The following is a 22,006-nucleotide window of genomic DNA, read 5'->3' on the forward strand; positions in this document are numbered from 1 at the left end:
TGTAGCAATTACACAAGAATATCCAGTAATGTCCCTGCCTACAATTAAACACATTCACTTACAATTGGGGGCATCTGCTGTGGCAAATGGGTGCAAGCCTTTGACCACAAACTGAGTCACTGCTCGGTGACATTCGTCTATCCTGGCCTGAAAGGAGACGCTACCGGCAGACTGCAGCGAGAACTGCCAGCATCTGAGTCAGACTCTGTCTCTCTCATCATGGTCACTAAATGCACAGTGATGGCAGGTTTGTAATAAGGCAGATCAATATGCACTGTTACCTGATTATTTACCTGCCGCATTAACCGGAGAGGACGTGCAAACGTTACCGCAGGTCCACATACTGGTGTAGAAACATACTGGTGTAGAAACATACTGGTGTAGAATGTGTTGATACTTATTATTATCTGTTGAATCCATTACAGGCCATGTGCATTTTACCTTACTTTCTTGATTGACTTGTTTTTGGTTTGGATGAGCATGTATGTTTATTTAATTGTCTAGTCGGCACTAGTTTCTGTGCCACTCTGTAGTGTTTCTTCAAACAGTGGTGACTAATACTGCAGGTACCGTGTTGAAACGTCCCACTTAACTGTAACTAGAAAAACAATTTTATTGTGTGCAGCTGGAATTTTTATATCTTTCTTCTTAGAGCAATGCTGTATGTCGTAGCTTTGCAGTACCCGACCAATTTATTGGGGGATCGATCTCAGTTATGAGCACTTAAAAAAAATGTAAAAACGAAGATTTCAGTTTAAAATGTGAGGAAGCAGCAGAAGAAACGCCCTCCAACCCTGCACCAGGAACACAACAAACACCTGATCCTAATGGAGTCAGGCACAGTGCCAACAAGTAAATACATAACTAAGTGTAACAGATGTGGTGACGTTTGTTCACGTTTCATGTGTCTTAAAGAAAAAAGATATATCAGAGTTTTAAAACACCAAATATTTGTATTGATCTTAAAATCCTGTATTGGTTGGGCTTAGTTGAACAACAATCTAACCCATGCCTGATTAACCTAAACAACAGGAAATAAAACTTTGGACATTCTGATGACAAACTGGAGACGTTGCCAGGCCAAGTTTACGCCACAGTCGCTGCTCAGGACTCTTTTCTGCATCTCTGCTGTTATACTTTTTATTTTGCTCATTCTTCAAAATGTGCCAATAGACCCTTCTTCTGATCTTGTGTCGCTTTCTTCTTTTTGCAGCTTTCAAGAAAGAGGACAGCAGCTTTGATGAGGTAAGTTGAAAACAAGTCAATTTTAGGGAGCTTGGCCCACTTTCACTGTTATGCTTTCACGGCACTGGCCGGGGCTTTTTCATTAAAATGACTCTTCAAGGTCTCGTTGGCCAGATGTTGCCAGCAAGGACTGCACTGCAGCTGATTTTTTGGATGTGGGTCCCGTTGTAACTGTGTGCATATGGTGTGTAATATATTCATCTCTGAGTTGTCCCTCAGGGTCAGTTGCCATCACAGAGCTTCTCTGGCCTGCCAAATGAGGCAGCGACCAGATTCTGTCTATAAGAGCATACACCGGCCTCCAGAGAGCGCCCTACAAGCATCTTGAGCCCAACACTTAAGTAAAAATAGATCAAATATCATTTTTCTTGTAATTTTATTGGAGATTATATATCGGGACCACGCCTCCAAACACGCTCCTTCCAGCTGTCATCTATATAGGTTCCCTCAGTTCTGCAAACTGTTCATTCTCGTTTACGTGCCCCACCCTCCCTCCCTCCTTGTTCTCAATTCTTTAAGTTCTTCACTCCTATTTGGTACACGGGCATCTGCCAGTCCCGGGAGCCGTCACCAGTCCCCTTCGAGGCCTTCCCCAAACCGCAGGTCAATTCATGTCAAAGCATCACTTTTACCTACTAAAACGCTGTCAAACCTAAAATGAGGACGTGGGCCCAGCTCGTGAAAAAAAGGTGGTCAAACTGCATTTTTATTTCTTTTTTCAGCAAAAACACAGCTACATAAATGAACCACTTGATGTTACTGCAGTTGCACACAACATGTACTGATACTACTGATACTATATAGACGTCTCCACCCTCCTGCCCCAGTCTTAGCGTTGATTTCATATTAAATGCATGAAGAGACGCTTGATATTTAAAGGTGCCAGGAGGAGCAGCAGTTTAGTCGTTAAATAACGCTGCACTTATGTGTCTCTGCTGACTGTGACGATTAAATCAAGGCAGTGCATGTGCAGCAGAGTACTGTGGATATTATAAATGATCTGGTATATTTTGCCAGCAAATATTAATTAATTTGCTACAGGATCTTCGTTTGCATGTTAAAAATGTATGCAGCGTGTGTTTCATGGGAAACCAAGAAACATTCGCTCTTGTTTTCCTTTGTCTTTTTGAGCTGAGCTATGAAATCTGTTTTTCCCACAGATCTAAATTCTATTTGTGGCAGAGGGAGGAGGCTGTGTGTGTGTGTGTGTGTGTGTGTGTGTGTGTGTGTGTGTGTGTGTGTGTGTGTGTGTGTGTGTGTGTGTGTGTGTGCACCCATAATGTGCATTTGGTGCTCAGGAGTTTTATTTTCTGCAAATATTTGCCAATCAGTTGGTTGTTGTGTATCATGCAAAAACTAAATTCAGGAAGAAGGGCAAATATTGTGAAAACTGGCACTGGTCAGGCCAGCGTGTCAAACTGGAAAATGTTCTAAAAACTAAAATTCAGACTAGCCCAGATGTTTTTGCCCTACAGAGCAGCTCAGCAGCCGTCCTGTCACATGGGATCAATAAAGGGACCTAACAGCCAACCTCAGCAATGCTAACACAAAGAATCCTGCTTGCTGTCTTATCACTTATTCATTGAGCAACGTCACTGCAGACAATACATTGGAAATGCTCCAAAGCTTAGAAACCATGTGCCTGGTGAAGGACACAGCTTTAGGTAGCCATCTGCAGCAGGTGCACTGGTGCTCAACAGTCACTGCCACTTTAAGTCAAAAGAGCACCCGAGCAGGATTTCCTCGTCATAGAAACAACATCCCAGAATTCTGAGACCTCCTGACTCCCTCATCAACCAGCTGCTTACAACAGCAAACTGAAGGAGAAAGTGGGAGAAATCAATATGTTATACAGGCCTGCAAAATAGCTCAAGGCCAGTGTTGCTGGGACAAAACAAATAATCTACAGTGTGAGTTGAAAACAACACCATCCACAGCATAACAGGTATTATCTTCACCTTATTAGTCTCTCTGTGTGTCTTACAAAAGAAAAATGGTGGTGCTGGAGACCCCCATAGTGACACCGGGGGCAGGTTCAGGACTTTGGCAGGTATTGGTGTGTTTGGCTGTCTGTGGGCACATTTTGCAGTCACAAGCTTACAAGACGAATGCAGGCAAAGTTCAAAGATTAGTGTTGCTGGTGGTGTGATCCCATTGCAACATTGTTTCTAAGATGATATCACTTTAGCTTCTGGGAGGGGAACCAATCTGCAGTAAATATCAGTTACAGAGCAACTGTCACGCTGCAGAGCACTCCTGTGTGTTAGAAGACTTTCATTTACATGCATGAATAACCCATAGTCTGTGGGTTAAATGCCGTGTCAGTTTTAAGCCAGATGGAACAAGATGCTAATTTACAGAAAGAGCCGCTTATATCTCATCAGTGGACAGAATGTTCTCCAAAAGTCTGGGGAATCATCAAAATGGCTTTTAGGAAATGTGAGACGAGCCTTTTTGGTCACCACTGATTTTCTCCCATGATGCCTTTTGTGCCCAGTCAGGGTCTTATCTAACTTTGACCTTAACTGAGGTCAAAGACAACTTAGCTGTTGTTCTGGGTTCTTTTGTGACCTCCTGGATAAGTCGTGGATGCGTTCTTGGTAGACCGAGCACTCGTGAGAAGGTTCACCATCATTTTAAGTTTTCACTATTTGTTGATATTGGCTCTCACTGCGACTCACTGGTGCCCCCAAAGTTCAGAAATGACTTTCCTAACTTTGTTTCTCAGCTGTTTCTTTAGATTGTGGCACCATGTGCTGCTTTTTGAAATCTTTTTGTCTGCACTGGGTCCTGGTTACTGTTGTTGGTGGTGATATGTGAGCCTGGCAGCCGGGAAGCTGCAGCCGAGTTGTGTGTAACAGCAACCGTGAGAAAAGTGTTAAATAAAGATGCTGGAAGGCATGAAACCGTCATCAGGCGTGCTGTGGACTGTCTATATGTAATCCAAAAATTAGTTTGAGCTGAAATATTTAACAGTAACACATATGCAAAAAACTAAGAAGACAGGAAGGGTGAACGTTGCTTTTTCACAGCACTGTGTGTGAAAAAAGTAGTGTAACAGCTAGTATTTCTTCAAGATGGGAAAAAAGTCAGACTGAAACCTGCTGTGAAAAAATGTAAGCAGGAATACTTTTAATCGCACCTCCTGATGTACTGTTGAGTGGTTTCGTTTTCAATTTTGACAAATGTGTGACAGAACCGTTCACTCTGAGGGGAAAACAGACGCTGGAGTCAAAGCACAGCCCCTATTTTTAACTCGTGTGCACAGAGGTTTGTCACCTTTGATACCCGCGTTCCAACAAAAGCTTCAAAGCTCCAAAAAAGTATCTGAGTGTTCTGGACAGCCCAGGGAATTATTCATTAGTGAGATAACGCACAGATGTGTTCAGGGTGTTGGATGTGCTGCAGCTAGTGTCTTTCCCCCGTAAACCTAAACGATAAAACACATGGTCAGCTTTGACTGTTTAGATTAAAAATTCTTTTAATCCACGGAGGGTTCGTGTTCTAAAAACTCTTAAGTACCCAAAACAATGCTGCTGTTGTTTTTGTAACACGTCACAGTGTAATGTCCATGGGAACCTGGACGCAGGGCCACGGGGGGGGAGGCTGGCACGCAAGTCCAAGAGCGGCACATGATGCAGGCGCAACACAACACGCTAGAAAACTCCTTTAGCAACAGTTCAATGAGCATTTTTATTATTTCTTTCTTTAGCAGTTTAGCTTTATTTTGAAACAATGTAGGCAGAGAATAAATTCTACTGATAAAGCATGCATAAGGTTTTTTTTTTGTTTTGGGAATAAATTATAAAAAAAAAAAACCCATCACATTTGCAGTTGGGAGAGTTTTCCATTGGAGGCATCTGCAAATTAGTGGAGAATCTACAACCAACAATATTTCAGTCAAATGATTAATTCATCATCCAAATACAAGCTGCTGTGTAATTTTACATGAAGTCTCTAATCACTTAATTGATTTTTCCATTTATAATCAGGGCTGGATATTGAGATTCAGTGTTTGATACTTGACACTCGTTGAGTGCTGAGGACTGTGTTTGCAATGTCAATTAATACAAATTGGCCTCCACTTGCTTTATCATTAATAGAATGAAATAGAATAGAATAGAATAGAATAGAATAGGATAGCCCTTTACTGTCACTGTACACGTACAACAAAATAGTGTTTTTTGATCTACACATTTGTGGATTTCATTATAATTTGCTGTTTATAGAATGATAAAGTACCTCCTAAGTACCTTCTTTGACTCAATACTAGAGATGGACCGATCCGATATTACGTATCGGTATCGGTCCGATACTGACGTAAATTACTGGATCGGATATCGGGGAGAAATAAAAAATGTAATCGATCCATTAAATATCAAAAAAGCACCTCACAAAACTTGCAACACGGCGTAACTCGGCTCATAACCGTAGCACGTCGGAGCAGTGTGCTCACGTGATAGAGCAGCTGTGTGTATTTTTAGCCTCGCTACCAATCAGGTGTTCTGGGAATCCATCCTACCTGTTGTTTCTGCGCATGCACACAACATGAAATTCAGTGGCAAATTATCCTACCTTTGTGAATATTAGCTAGAAAAATACTCTGACTGGTAAAATTAACTGCCAAACCAACCTACCTTTGTGAATGTCACCTACAAGCATATTTAAACTGCTAAAATTTTGTGGCAAATTGTCCTACTTTTGTTAATCTGAGCTAGAAGCGTACTTTAATAGCTAAAATTCAGTGGCAAATCATCCTACCTTTGTTAATGACAGCTAGACACATACTCTGACGGGTAAAATTAAGTGCCAAACCATGCTACCTTTGTGAATGTTACCTACAACCATACTTTAAGGGTAAAATGAAGTGGCAAACCATCCTGGCTGTATGCATATGAGCTAAAAGCATACTCTGATGGGCAAAGTTAAGTGGCAAACCGTCATACCTACTTAAATTGGTGCTGGAATTACTCTGTGACAGCAGAAATGTGCATAAACTACTTACGGTAGGACGTTTTGCCAAAGTAGGATGGTTTGTCAGAACACCGGCATTTCATCTCCGAGGAGGTTATCCCAGAGAGAAGTAAAGCAAGTATGTAAGTTCATCTCTGAATGTCTGTAAAGCATTCCAGCGTTAAGCTTAACAACCGATATACGGAGGGAGTGCCTCCCTTTCCCTCCCTCTCCTGCTGCTACTTCAATCATGAAACTGATCAATGATCAGCTGATCGTCTCTCTTGTTTGTTTTTGGCCCACTTTGCAGCAGAAAGAGGAAACCAGCGGCTGAACAACAGCAGCACGTTTAAGCTTGATCAGCTGTTGTTAGAATGTATTTAATATTACTTTCTACACCAGGATCTTTTTCTACAGCTGACGGCTGTAACTGTGCAGGGGCGGATCTAGCAAAGTTTAGCCAGGGGGGCCGATAGGACATGAACAGGGAAAAGGGGGCACAAAGACATACTTTTCTTTCTTATTCTCATTTAAAATGTCGAGCTTTTAATAAATTGAATGAATCTTAAACCAAAGTTTTAATCTGATGTAAAATGTATAGAAGTCCATTACTGTATATAGTAACTGTTAAGTCTAATATACCCTAGTAAGCTAGAGTACTTTTTCCTTTGGGAAGGTACCATCTGTGCAGTCTGCAGTTCTGTTGAAGAAAGATGTTGAATCTATTTAATTATTCTTGAAAAATAATTGATTTCTGTGCATTTTTTTCACACTGCATCAAATTAAAATTGATTACGTCAATTAAGCATCATGAGGTGGGGGGTGGTTCCCTATTTTTTTTTTCTTTTTGCTGGGAGTTTTAGAGCCCTATTAGTTAGGTTGCTTAATATTTCTGCTAAGTACTCTTTAAAATACCAGAGTAGGGAGGATGGAGCAGGTTTAAGTTTATTAGATTGATCAGTTTTGCTGAACTATGAAATATTTTGGGTGCAGTGTATTTTTTGCATACAGGTATGACAGAATAGCTTTAGTGTTGTTGTTTTTTTTTAACTTGAGTATGAACTTATACAAAAAGCAGCAAGATATAAAAAAAAACAGTTTTATTGATTAAAACACACTATATCGGATTCATATCGGTATCGGCAGATATCCAAATTTATGATATTGGTATTGGTATCGAACATAAAAAAGTGGTATCGTGCCATCTGTACTCAGTACTGAGGTATTGAGTCAAAGAAGGTAAATGTGAACGTTCAGAAGAGTCGATGTTCTGCTTGGAGAAAATAAACACGCATCTTAACAACCCAACGTCTATCAGGTCATCAGCAAACACATTTTGGTAGAATTAGTTTGCATCCACATGCTAAACAAGCACACTGCCACTAACTTTCAAGGCAAACTGCTTATATGTACTTTGATCTTACAGTTCTTATATTGTGTGGTTTCAGCAGGACTGGAAACTCTGAAAATAAACAGAGGATTTTCAGCTTTGTGTCACAACACCAATCTCTTTATGTTCATGGCCAACATGACTACCCACTGGGCATCAAGGAATGCTGCAATGCAAGAGATTTCCATCCCATCATGGAAGTCTTATTTTTGTTGGCAAAGAGACATGAGAGCTTGAATGTCTTAGATATCACATATATCTGGTAACAGGGCCATTTGTCAAGTTTCCTAAGATTATTTGGATAAGAACATGTGGCCTGTGTTCTTGTTTGCGAAGGGACTTTTGTGGTGAAGCGAACCATTTCTAGAAGTGCCATGGGAATTAAGCTTGGGCCATTTGCTATAAATGGGCCTTGCTGCTAAAGAAGAATGTAAAGAATCTGAGATGGGGAAAAAACTCCTTCCTGTCCTGCAGCATCGTGTTTGCAAGAAATTGACTGATGACCTACAGCTACAGATGTCTGGGAGTTTGGATTCTGCGTTTCTGTGTGTCCAAGCACTTCTATCTTTGCAGAAAGAAACAAATAAGCAGGCGCTGGGAGCTGGTTTGCTGTCTGATGACCCACTATGATTGATCACAGTAAATAATGAAACTGCACGTTTAAACCAGGGAAATTAATAGATTTAGTGCGCAGGGGAAGAAAGCTTCCTGCTGCTTTTTTTTATAGGTTTGACAACAGTTTTGGGTGACATTACATTTGAGGTGCTCCGATCTAAATGACAGTATGTAGTATGTGGTAGTACTAGTATCTACTTTTGCACCCTCGTTAGGTCTGGGTCAGATGCCCAAAAATATAAATCATAATGTTTATTTTTCTGCCCTGTGGATGATTCATGAATCAAAAATAGCACTTTTTCCCCCAGGTACAGGATCCAGTAAGGCCGTCTTACACTGTAGCTGAGTGGTTCATCCTTTAGGAAGACAGTTTTGAGGCTTTTGGATGCTGTTAGAATAGCTTTGCATGATTCACAGTTTAAAATGGTCCTTATTTAGTGCAGCGTCTCAGACAGACAAGCAGAAGGTTTGAACAGCAGGTGACTGGTTGGGACGCTTGTGATGAAGCTGTGTGCAGGCGATGACCATATGGGCCATGGGGATATCCCCCGTCACCGACATCGTACAGAGCCAAGAGTAGGGAAATGAATCCAGAGTTTTTGGCTCACATTGATTACTTGCACATAAACTGATTTAACTGTTAGACAGTTTTAACACAATTTTAAGAGTATATGCAGTACATGAGAGAAACCATAGCTGTTTCACCCTGAAGATAAGCAGTGGTGGGTGGGTACAGTACTCTGGGTTCCTCCCACAGTTCAAAGACAGGCATGTCAGTTTTTCATATCAGTGAAATGGTCAGTAAGATTAGTGGAATGCTATATAAACAGAGTGCATCACTGTACATGTAAAGTGTGCTGCTTTTTAAGTGGACAGGCAAACAACTTTGTTCCAGTGACTTGGTGTGTGAGTCTCCTTTATGCTTTCAGCAGTGAACACTTATTGAACTCACTGCAGTGACATGGTTTAGTTTTGCTATGCTGTCCCTGTAGGCTCATGCTGGATTTGTTGTTTTGCATGCTGTCCAGTAGCATTGCTGTCTAACATAGACGAGGATTGTGGGAATTCAAACAGCACAGACACTACTGACTAGGGATGGGTATCGTTTAGGTTTTATCCGATACCAGTACCAAACCGGTACTTTTGAAACGGTGCCGGTGTTTAAAGAATGGAGAACACAAAATTGGTCCAAAAACCTCTCATGTTCAGCTGTTTTCCTCTTTTTCTTTGGTCATTTTAGCCTTTTTGGCCAGGGTGAAGGGAGTATCTGCCATCAAACAAGAAGACAGCCGCATGTAGCTATGATGATGTTTGCTAGTTCACCTTACATGCATTAATGTAATAACGTGGTTAGCCTACTCAACGTAAATTACACACGAACAACATGAAGCTACTCACGCAGAGAAGAACGGCTGCTGCTCATCATCATCCTCATCATTTCTGCTACACTGGCAGGGCTAGGGGCCAGGACTCTCCTCTTCGTGTTTTTGGGGGATGTTGCTAACTCCAGGTCAATAACAGGCACCACACCGCAGTAGATGTGCTCGGTGTGAGGTCTCACAGCAAGCTATCAAATGCGGCGCATTTCTCGGCTTTTAACAAAACGCTATGCGTCGCCAGGTGTTTCATCGGATTCGAGGTGTTACCTCCTTTGACAGTATCACCTTAAAGCACTTGTTGCAGGCGGCTGAGTTTGCATCTTTTGCTGTGAAGTACAGCCAGACTTTTGACCGCTTCTCCTTGGACATTTTTAATCTGTAGCTCTGCTCTAAAAGAACGTACGTACCTGGTCCCGCCTACTATCCTCGGAAAGGTAAAATGATTGGCTGGAATCCAAAGTGTGTGACATCTCAGGGAAAAAAGCACTGAAATAAAGCACCGAAACGTGCGCTGCTTTTTGGTCTGGTTACTACCATTTATGTCAGAACAGGTGCCATAATGGCACCGGATACCGGTACCCAGCCCTACTACTGACATGCACTTGCATGTTTCTCCCAAAAAAAGGAGAAAGACCATAGTCACATGATGTGGCCCAGTGATGATCATGGTGACTGATGTTTAGGTTACAGGACAAATTTTCTGTTTGTATTTTTCATGCAGACAGAAAAAATGAGTAGGCTGCAGTGACAGTTGTTTCCATAGACTGCATTCTTTAAGCCAGCAGTAGGTAGTGTGCATGATTGTGGAAAAAAACTATCCAATAAAAGTACAGAAATGTGTGGACCAACGGTCTTCTATAAACACTTTCCTGCAGTGTTTATTAGTCATTGGTTGTGTGTCACATAGAATAGATTATTAAGTGATTTTTAAACATTATGATCATTCTAATTGTCAGGATGCTTTTCAGGAATGCGGGAACAGAAAATTTCAAAGAGTTTTATTCCTGAAAAAAATGCTGTTCTGCTTTCAAATCTCACACCGTGGATGGAAGTCTCTGCTCCCACATGAGTTGTTGCAAATGGGTGAAAGATCTGAGAAGAGCCTGAGTCCGCTTATCCCCTCCTGCCTCTAATGGAAATGGATTCTGAGACCCGACTGGCTTAATCTAAATCTGCGATAAAAGTGCTGCACTCAACAGAAAGAGCCCGAGGAAGGCTTTGATTTTTCAGGATGGTCTCTTTGCATACTTTCTTTGTGTGTTGTGTGATTTTTATTGTTGCAAGTTAATTTGCCGTCAGAGAAACGGTCCGTAATATTCAGCCTCACCGAAACGTCGGGTTTTGTTCGAGCTTCTCGATTAGGTGAAGTTGTCATTGTCACTAAAGTAATGATTTTCTCATTAGCTATCGTTGTTCCCGTTCTCTCGTCTCTTTGTCACAATTCTGTCTTTGTCACATGCAGACTTCATTATCTATTCTCTGTCCAATTGGATCTGAATAATTTTATATGCTTGGTGTCGGGATCAAAAATTAATGCAACAAATGTGTTTCTTAATTACCAGAGGTCTGTGGAGAATCCATTAGAAGCAGAACCCTGTCATTAGTTCCAGGGAATGTAAATCGCTGTGAATTCTGTGCAATATTTAGTAAAAAGAAGAATAAAAAAAGACCCAGCACGAGCATGTCACGATTCTCGCTGCTCTCATTTGTGTTTGTCACGCTGTGAGTCTGCAATTCTAATGTTTCATCTGCATTCGGAACCTCGTTCGTTTTTAATGTTTTACACCAAGACAGCCAAACACCATTTAACAGCCGTTTTAAAACCAGATCACAAGAATTGTTTCCTTTTGACCAAGATATCAAATCAAACTCACTAAGCCTCAGTCAGCACAAGAGAAGAGATACGTAGCTGTGGCTGTCCTCAATCAAGAAACGGACTCTTTAGACACTCACTTCATCCTAAACCAAGAGTCTGACTGGGCAAAGACGGAGGATGTTGTTTGAAATACATGACAAACACCAGTGATGAAGCTTTTGAAGTCACAGCTCTTGCAAAGGTTGGTTTATAATCATGTATACATGTAGTGTATCGTTTTCAGATAGTTGATATATTTAAAAGATGATTGAATTAACCGCTTTTGTCTAAGCACCCACTTTGATCCTAAAGTTACCTTTAGATAGAATCTGAGGATAAGATCAAATCAGTGTTGCTTCCTGTATATATTGCTTGTAAATGTTACTGCTCTGGAACAGATGAATAGTAGCTTGTAAAAAGAATTGCTTCCTTCCTGTAGCATTTCCCTGCAGAACATTAGCATGCACAGAAGGCAAAACGGCCGAGTCTGATTCAATTGATTTTTGTCTGAAGTTTGAAAATTCCAATCAATGTGGCGTATTGATAACAGTCTCTTAAATGACAAAGAAAAGGCTGCTGATTAAAGCGCTGCCTGGTTATCTTTCCACCGGCATGAATGTCCGACATGGTTGTGGATGTAAACCTTGACATGAATTCAATAAAGTGTTGAAGTCAGACCAAGAGTGAAAAATAAAAAGCTATCAGCCTGTGAACCAGCAGAGATAAAAGACCTCCGATGAAAGCAGCAGATGGGTTGAGATGTTTTGGAGGCAGTTCAGCCTGCATCACGGGGCACATTACGACGCTGATCGACCAGTGCTCGTGGCCCAAAGCTCAGATCAGTTCACCTACCTTTCCATGTCACCCGCTTCACATCCACATTATCAGAACCTCAGCTTAAGTCTTTCAGTTCCCTCCTACAGCAAGGCTGCAGGGGTAGAGGTCACATGGAATCAAGGTAAGAGATCTGAGGTGATAATGACGTGGTGATTAGAAAAGAAAGGTAAAGATTAAGGAATGACTTTCTGACAAAATAAGGTCATTTCAAGATTAAACCTTTGTATTGTGTTGCCAATTGCATTTTCCAAAATGACTGTCAGCGAATAAAGACTTGCATTAGTAAACAGTAACTGATAGAAGGTAGAATAGATGAACCTGGATGTTGGTTATCTATCTCAGACCTGTGATGGACGGCTAATTACCAGACTAGCCAATGTGTATCCAGAGTACACAGAAGTATAACACTTGATCACCAAAAGAATGATTGATTATTGAAATAAATAATTAAGAAGTACCATATAGTCTTATTCATTTTTATAGTTCTAAATAGTTCTGTTAGGCACTTCATATCACTCTGGACCAAAGCAGACATTAATAAGCTCATATATGGTTCTCAAATTTGGGGTAAAATTTATGTCTGATTTGCAAAAAATGTAACACTTGTGTGTTAGCACTACCTTACCTGTGTACAGCCTGGCAGATCTGATGACTTCAGCTGTCTGAGTAACTTTTTACGTGTTTTCAGTTCACTTCAATTCACTTTTATTTATATGGCGTGACTGTGATCACTGAACTGTATTTGCTTATAGTGCTTAGTGTGTTGTAATGAGCATGTCAGATTGCTTTCAGAGGCCTTTCAAGCTCGGTAAGAAAGGTTAATGTTGTGGATATTATCAGTAAAATAATCATATTAAAATGGATTCCATTGTTAGTGAAAAGACAAACAGGCATTTTGTTAAATTCAACATGTTTCCAGTTGAAGCTTCGGTGGATGGCTCAGAAAAGCCTTCTGAAGTAAAGTCCTTTGATGTGTCGAGGAGCAGAAATATCCACTTTTAAAGGAGAGGCAGCCGCCGCACGCTCTGTAATTGCAGATACAATGTGCATCAGATAGCTGTTGTCAGGCACTCATTGTCACTGTCATGTCTCAAAGACATTTCCAGCTGGTGGCTTAAAGTCAGCCCACTAACTAGCAACTTAAGTAAGAGAGATGAGCTTTGGCAGGAACACTCGATGTCGTATTCATTTCTTTTTTCTGTTGTACTCCTAGGAAGTGAAACTGTGTGAGGTTGCACTCAGACATATTGAGCAGTGCTCAGAGAGTTGTCTGTCAGTAATCACAGTCTGGAATTCACACGTTTCCTCATGCTGTGCTTCTAATACAAGCCTCATTACATGCTATCAGCCACTTCCATTTAAAAACTGTCAGCTGTTATAGAGAGATGATGCCTCAGTACTGAGTCAGTCGGGCCAGTTGTTTTACTTAAAACAGAATTATCTTCATTTTGTAAATTATGGACCACGTTAGAGGAAAAGTGGGAAATAAGCCAGGTCGAGGCTTCAACACTGAGAGCATATAGGTGTATGATGCATGTTGTAAAAGTGGAGGACCTGCTCTTTCTCTACTATGCTAGTAAAATTAAAGCAAGAATATCACAAAATACTCGAGTATTTAAACTTTGAAATGGCACGACTCTTTTTTTATCAGTCATAATGGTTACGTATCAGAAAAATAAACAACAACAACTATTTATCACTGTGGTATGAATCCTTGTTATCTGAAAGGGGGGCCTCAACAATGTCACCTTGGTGTGTATCAGTGTGCAGGGCCAGATCACTCTGTGTTTGAAAATCACTTCAAGATGTCTGCTCCTTGTGTGACCTCACAACTCTTTTTTTCTCCCTTTTTTCCCTGAGCTGGACGAAGATATTGATAGATACCCTTGAATGGTCCTGTCTCCTGTTGTCTGTGTGTGTGTGTGCGTGCGTGCACAGTGTTTTTAGTTTCATTTGAACTACTTTCAAATTAGCAGTACTGTTGTTAGCTCCAAGTTCAGATTTGGAAAAGCATTCGTCCAAGAGCGAGGCGACAAATTTAAGTTAAATAATGAGTTTAAGCGGCTGACCAAAATTCCACACAGATCCACATCCGGTCCTGATTTCCCTCAATCGATGGACACCATGTTCTATAACTGGACATACCCCAGGGTTTGATTGTGTTGGCACCCTGTAAATCAGAGGTGGGGAACTCCAGGTCTCCAGGGCCTGGTAATGAACTAGACCCAGGATGATATCTAAAACCTGCAGGACACCGGCCCCTGAGGCCTGGAGTTCCCCATTCCTGCTGTAAATGGTCAGTCGTCAGCACATTTTCACAAGACAGTGAAACAATCTTTAAAGCTGACGGCTAGCATGTTAGCTAACTTTTCCCCGCTTAGATATCCAGCTTTAGGGTAAGATTATCAGCGATTTCCATTCCAGTGCTCTCTCCTGCAAACTGGTTTGGTCTTTACCACAGTGTTCAGCAGCTGGTTGCTAAACTCATGTCTGCCTGCTGTTTGGTGTTCGTGTGCCATAGATTAATCGACAGCTGCCTGCTGCTAAAAAAAAAGAGAGATAGATGCAATTAGATGCATCATTGGCTGCTGCCATTTGTTGTAGTGATGTGTCAACAAGATCAATGAACCAGCTTTAGCTGATGTGACAGGTGGTCTAAATGCAATTACAATAAACAGCACATACATTTATAGCTGACTTGTAATAACTACAACAAAAAAAGTCCTTTTTTTTGGTATCAGTTAATCCCAAAAAAGTTTTCTACCATTTGAGTTGTTGATAAGCTTTTGCACAATGATAGAAATAAGCCAAAGTAAGCTTGTGGAGTCCACCAAGTTCTTCCAGAGCAAAGCCAACGTTTGACATTTATATCTGTGTATAAATGGCTAAAAACCTCACCAAATCAAAACCAGCAAAGTTACAGTCCGGAAAGCCGAAAGAATGAGCCTCGAGATCCTAAAAACACAAAGTGTTCAAGAAACGCCAGAGTTGTAATTCTAAATCTTTTCAAAGGCTGATTATGCAGCTGCGTTTTCACTCACTGTGTTCAGCTTAGTGACTTTTTCATTAAAAGTGGTAAAGCGAGCCCACAGTATGAGAAATCAGACCTTACAATGGCAGGAGATCTCACCATTTGATATGATGGCAGCTTTGTCATCATTAAAAAATATGTTACTACTTAAAAGTGCATAAGTGCTCATTAACAACTATAAATAACTAGTTTTTTCAGGGCTTTCAGGGCATCTGTTACTGATATTATAGATTTATTACAAAACCTTTGTACTCATCCCTACACAATCTTCTGTGCGATGCACAACTTATTTTCACAGTTAATTGTTGTAACAGGTATTCAAGCAGAAATAGCAAGAGTCAATAAAACAGGGAGACTGCTTTAGACTGAGAATATTTTTGTCTGTGCCTAAAACAACGCCAGCACAGACTTGGATACTCTGACCACTTGGTTTTGTTAACGGGAAATATCTGAGTTTATGAGTTGACAAGAGCTGCCTGAACGCACTGGAAGACTGGGAGAGCAGTGTGCTTTGGGTTGCAGCTACATGATTGACATGTCTCCTATTACAGTAAGTCATGGTGGTTGCAGATTGCTTGTCCTGTCTGAGCTCCAACCAGGCTTTCACCCCCCCTTGACCTAATTTGAATTTTCTGGATCTAATAAGTGACAGTGAAGGTGAGGAGGGACAAATCAAAGCTCTAGAACATCCATCACTGACCCAACATGCTTGTCAGGGTCAACAACCTAGCAGCGGGTTAAGATTAGCATGCACGTGATGAGCCTCTGCCCTATTTCACGAACCCGATTTTAGTGAATCGCTCTCTGGCTTCAGTCAACTCATTAACTCTGAGTGCTGTGCATGTGTTTGCCTCTATATGACTCCCGCTGTAGGGCTAATCCTGACTGACTGTCACAGTTGAAGTTGTTACCACTGTATGTTTGGTTCCATCCATCTGATTTGTGACAGCTGCTAATCTTTGCGTCTTCTCCTGTGAGGGTTAGGGTCACAAATTCTCCCAATCTGAGGATGACGGCTGAGCTGAAAGTGAGCTGAAACACTGTCAACCCTCCATGTGCTCACTCAGCTCCAGTCCCCCTCTGGAGAAGAGTCCATATTGAAGAGTAATTTAATTTTACTTGGTATAACTTTCCATTCCCCTGCATGTGAGGATTAGCGCTATCTCTGTAAATTAGATCGGCTGCCTGCACTATCACTTGCAACAACCTCAGGGCTCACGAGGTAATTGTGGGTGATGTAGTATTGAGGACATTTAGAGCCGAGTCCTTTCAGCCATCGTGGTCAGCGTGAGGCCGCAAGTGTTAGCAAATGGGCAGCGATAGCATCTCGTTATACATTTTGAGTGGTCTAATCACGTCTTTAATTAACCCTTCACTAATCGGCCCTGAAGGAAACCTAATGGATTAAATATTGCTGAGGTATTAAAATGCAAATGGTAATGCGAAGCCAGCCTGGTGGGCCTCCATTGTGAAGCATGCCGTGATAATAGTGTTGGATGTGATGTTGCATCCATCATGTTGAAGGCTCTGGAGCTCCCCCATATGCCCCCAAGGTTCTGTGTTTTTGGTGTGTCCAGGCAGGAAATGGGCCCTGACTGTGCACTGGAAGAAATGATTGAGGAAGGTGATTCTAGGAAATGAGACATAAGAAGGCTAATGGAATAGCACATAACTGTGAATCAGCCTGACGGTTGTGTTGTGGGTTTTGCGAGTTAGGCAGGCAGTCATGCAGATTGCTCATTACCCTTGCAGATTTTAGGTAGAATAAAACTAAATGTCTGAAACCCCACTGGTCTTTAGAGGGTGCAGTGTTTTATTAGAGCCAACAAAAGGAATGTGTGACAAGTTTTCCAACTTTTAAGCTTTAGGTGGGATAGAAATGCAAATGCTGTGCAGCCATTGTACCCAGAAGTCTGTCTTCATTAGAGTAACAGCACGAGTCCTTTGTTTCGGAGATCTTCCAGCCCAAATGAAATCTGTCCCATGATAAGTTCCAAAAAGCTATTGTTATCCAGCATGCACATGTTTTTCATTACTGACAGGGGACAAATGACCTAAATGGGATTTTTGGCATTGTGAGGGAAATGATAGTAGGTTACAGCAGCTGGTAGCTAGTCTCAGGCTGGCAGACTGTAATGGTGGATCTGTACAGCCGTGATCATTTTTATTTGCCAATAACAGTTAATTAAATTATGAAAGCCTTGTGATAGTTCTTCACTATATACATGTAAACAATAAGTAAGCTTTTGGCCGTGACTGTGTTCGGGCTTGTCATGTTTAAGAGGGCACGTCCTATACAGCAGAGTAAGCACCACATTTCACCTTTCTAGCCCTGGATTCCATCTTAACAACATTTACAAGGTAAAAATTTATTTTGTGCCCTTAAGGAAAATTTAGCCCACTTTGGGAGAAGTGTCATCCGCATCAATATCTCAGTGTGACTGGAGGCACAAATGCGAGGCAACTGGCTCAAGTGATGCAAAGCCTGTTAAACTGATGTAATCCTCAGACCTCGTTCAGTCTAACAGGCCGTACGACGCTGAGCTGCAGCGCTCAAGTTGTGAATGCGTGCTTTTAGAGTAGAGCAGGTCCAATCAAAGTGTAGTTCGTGCCAAAAAACATTCACAAAGATAATCATGTCAGTTACATCCCACGAGGTTGATTCTGTTCATCTGGACGTAGAGTTTTCAGTGCTTGAAACGCAGCTGACTGCAGGTTTTGCACAATGACTGAAACCACTGAATGAACAGTGGGCTGTGAGGTTTAGATGAACAGAATCAACCTCTTGGGATTTACTTCCCTGGATGATTGAGCATGCATCAAGACATGTTAGTTATACATTTAGATCAATTCTTTAAATTCATTTCCTTCACAGTGCTTGTTAGATTTGTGGAGAGGGTTTTTTTTGTGCGGCATTTCAATCTCAAACCGGCTTGTACCACCACTGGCCTGCCCTACTGGGAACTAACTGTATTTCAGTGTGTAGTCTGAATAGGTTTGATGAACTTTGACCTTAGGCACAATGCCATGCTGCATAAGAGCTGACAGGAAATGAGGAAGAAGAGATAGGGCATGACATGGATTAAGTCTTTGAATGAATTCATTGGTATTTTGTAAACGTGTAGTCAACATGTTAAACAGTCATTGTTTAAAGGTTGCGACAATCTGTTTTGTTGTTGTTGTTTTAATTAACCTTCAAAGATTAGCACAATAATCTGTCCAAACCAGCTTTTAATAATTCTAAAGAAGATTTTTTAGAAAATTGGTAAACAATGAGATCATTTAATCTGCGGATTTGTTTTTAACCACCTGCCGCTTGAGTAAACTTAAACATTAAAGCAGGTTGTTACCTAAATTTTGATGGGCAGTTTTTCTGAGAGACGTTAGCTTGTCACAAACACTTATACTGTGAAAAGAGCAACACAAACCAGACACAGAGACAGTTTGTGCTGTGCTTTATCACTGTAACCAACACTTTTTAGAAGGCGCACGTTTAACTGTGGAGGTGAACAATCTCCATTTCGCCGTTCCACTTTTTGACACACCAGTCTCTAGATCTCTGACTGAAGCCTTAGAAAGATGGAAAAGCATAGGTCACAGGACTTTCACTCAATACACCGAAGTTCACATCACACTGAACAATATTTTATACTTTTTACATTTAGTTTGGTTAAGTTTCAGTAAAGATCACCCTGCCACGGTAGAAAGTCTAGGCTTGGGGACCCATCGAAGGAAGAATGTTCTGTAATCGCATCTTTGAAATGAATAAATTACAGTGTAACTTTTTAAAAAGTAATCTGCTTTATTAGAGTATTACTAGAATAAAACTAATTCACTGAAGTACTTTTGGATTACCAACAACTTTTTGCATTTAGCTAGTACACGTTGGATATATATATATATATATATATTAGGGGTGCAACAATAGACACAAAATTCACGGTTCGATATTTTTTCGATACAAAAAAAAGGTTCATGCTTTTTTAATTTGTCATTTATTAAAATTATAAATATATATTTTAACTCAAACGTACAGTTTTTAAATGTAATGTTGCTGAAACAACAAAGGGATAAAATAATAAATCTATCTGGTCGAGAAATCACTCATCTTTGGAAAAGAGAGTTTATTACAGAGAAATGGCTCTTTCAAAATAAAAGCTATACTATACGCTTCTTCTGGGCTATATTCTCAGCAGCATATTAAACATATCAGGTCCCCATAAGGAGAATCCTGTGCTAACGGCTGTCTAAATGACTCGGGTAACGTTTGTAGCATGTGTGCTTGTTGTTTTTGTCTGCTTCCACTTGTCTTTGCACTAGGATCATGTCGGCGTAAATGTGCAGTCATATCGTTGTGTGCGCTCAGTGGATCTGCGCTCGACAGTGCAGCCTAGGCGGAGTAGTCGAACGCAGATCCACTGAGCGCTCAACACAGACAGCATCGTCAGAAGAAAAGTTGATAAAATAAATGAAAAATGTTGTATTGTTTGATACATACGCGTACCGAACCGAAAGCACTGTATCGAACGGTTCGATATCGATACGAATATCGTTGCACCCCTAATATATATATATACCTCTGACATGACTTTACCTGGTGAGTCATAAGAATGAATGGCAATATGTTGAATAATATTTGGGAAATCAATTTATTCCAGCAGTGATAATAATAAGAATAATAATAATTACTCAACATTAGTGTTGTAGTTTGTTTGGATGATGCTTCTTGAAAATCTGAGATAGATCTCTTTAATAACTGACAGACTTATTGTCACCGTGGCACAATATCATGCAGAATACTTGTGTAGTGGCTGACCTTGACTTGCATAGACAGTATAGCACTGCCACAACTGCAGGATTAGCTTTATTCCCCCAGCACACAGCTGAATTTAGATGAGGAATAGCTGGTTAGCTGAATTGCAAAACCAACACATTGTGTTAAAACCAACACATTGTGTTAAAACCAACACTGCAGTGTTGAAAAAATACACATCATGCCGAGATCTGATTTTTAAATGCTTTTAAAGTTGCATCGAGTGTAGTGTGAAATAAATACAGATCACAGTCACATGAATGATGGATTACATGTAATCGCTCTTTCATCGGCTCAATTTCTGTCTGTCATCATGCAATAATTCCATCTGTGACCTTCTCAGTTACATTCACCAAATGATGAAGATGAATAATGAAATTTCCGTGGTGGTCCAAAGCGTAATGAACAAAAATGTAGTCTTGCAGCCTTAAATCAAACAAATCTGCAACACAAGTGCAGAACATCAGAGAGAAATGAAACAGTGTCCAGACTATTGGACAGATTGACAAACCAAACGAGTCTCTGTGGCAGGACAGGAATCCACCTCTCTCTGTGCCTTTCCTTCAGTGCTCGTCTCGAACGAATTGATGTCAGGCTGAAATGTCAGGCTAAATATTACACTTAATAAATGAGCACAGGAGAAGAAAGGAGAAATAAAATCATGCTTTCTGACCTTTAAAATACAAATAAATATCAGCTCATCTCCATGACATATTATTGTGCTTTCCTTGTCTAAACGTGGATGCTGCTTTCACAGCAGTTGGTAGAGAAAGGGGTCATGGCGTGGTCACTGTGTGTGGGTCTGTACCTGTGCATCTTTGTTGCAGCAGTTCAACCCCATCCACAGAGTAAGAAGGCCTCAGAGGGGCCGTCACATTGTTAGCCAGAAATAGAATAGAGACATGGGAACAATATGTCTTAGTTATTGGAGTGCAGGCTGTGACTTAGACCCATACATCACTGTGCTAATGAAATGGCTCCATATTGGCCTTGTTATTAAAGGTCATTTGTTTGCATTGACAAGGAAGGAAGGAAATTCGACCACATCACTCCGGTTTTGGCCTCTCTACATTGGCTTCATTCAGGATCCGTTTTAAAGTCCTTTTATTGGTTTTTAAATCTCTAAATGGTCTGGCACCTGTTTATTTGTCTGACTTGTTGAAGCCCCACGTCCCCACTCGTTCCCTTCGGTCAGCTGAGCAGTTGTTGCTTTCGGTCCCAAAGTCACGGCTGAAACTTGGAGGACACCGAGCGTTCTCTGTTGCAGCGCCGATGCTTTGGAATAACCTTCCTCTCCGTATTAGACAGGCTGCATCAGTGCCAGTTTTAAGTCCTTATTAAAAACCTATTGTTATTCGCTGGCTTTTAACTCTGTGGGAAACTGACATTCTTGTTAATTTTATTGCTTTGTCTGGTTTTTGCTGTTTTATTACTATATTTATATTTGTATTGTTCAGCACTTTGCTCTACCAGGTGTGTTTTTAAAGTTTTATATAAATAAATGATGATGATGATGACAATCTCTGCTTATAGTGACTGGGCTTGAAAATACTTAATCTGACTGAGGGAGATGTGAAACGGTACCAAGTAGACTGCAGGGCTTTGTTTTAGTAAATAGACTGGTACTTACAGTGTAGAGCACTTTTCTAAAGTCAGAGCACCTTTGACTACAAGGCTTAGTCACACAATCAGACAGCACTTTACTCTATGACTGAGCACCTTGGTCTCGTGTAAACTCACACTAGATGCACCGGGGAAACTCGGGGCTCACCCAGGATACTTTAACATGCATTATATTTATTTGTAGCTTTTTACATTTTTATCGTTTTGAACTTGTATTGCCATGTATCGCTTTTATTTATTTATCTCTTTACTTTTAAATAGTTGT

The 22,006-nt window shown here is 40.8% G+C and overlaps 1 protein-coding gene across 1 annotated transcript in view; it reads left to right on the top strand.

Annotated features, from left to right (window-relative positions):
- Positions 1–22,006, top strand: part of cdk14 (cyclin dependent kinase 14) — a 227,950-nt gene that overhangs the window by 16,913 nt on the left and 189,031 nt on the right. Inside the window, exon 2 of the mRNA XM_005745728.2 lies at positions 1,214–1,245. Coding sequence (XP_005745785.1) covers positions 1,214–1,245 — 32 coding nt within the window. The remainder of the gene's footprint in view (positions 1–1,213; positions 1,246–22,006) is intronic.

Source organism: Pundamilia nyererei, unplaced genomic scaffold, assembly GCF_000239375.1.
Source record: "Pundamilia nyererei isolate P.nyererei 1_Seehausen unplaced genomic scaffold, PunNye1.0 scaffold00164, whole genome shotgun sequence".
In the NCBI taxonomy this organism is placed as follows: Eukaryota; Metazoa; Chordata; class Actinopteri; order Cichliformes; family Cichlidae; genus Pundamilia; species Pundamilia nyererei.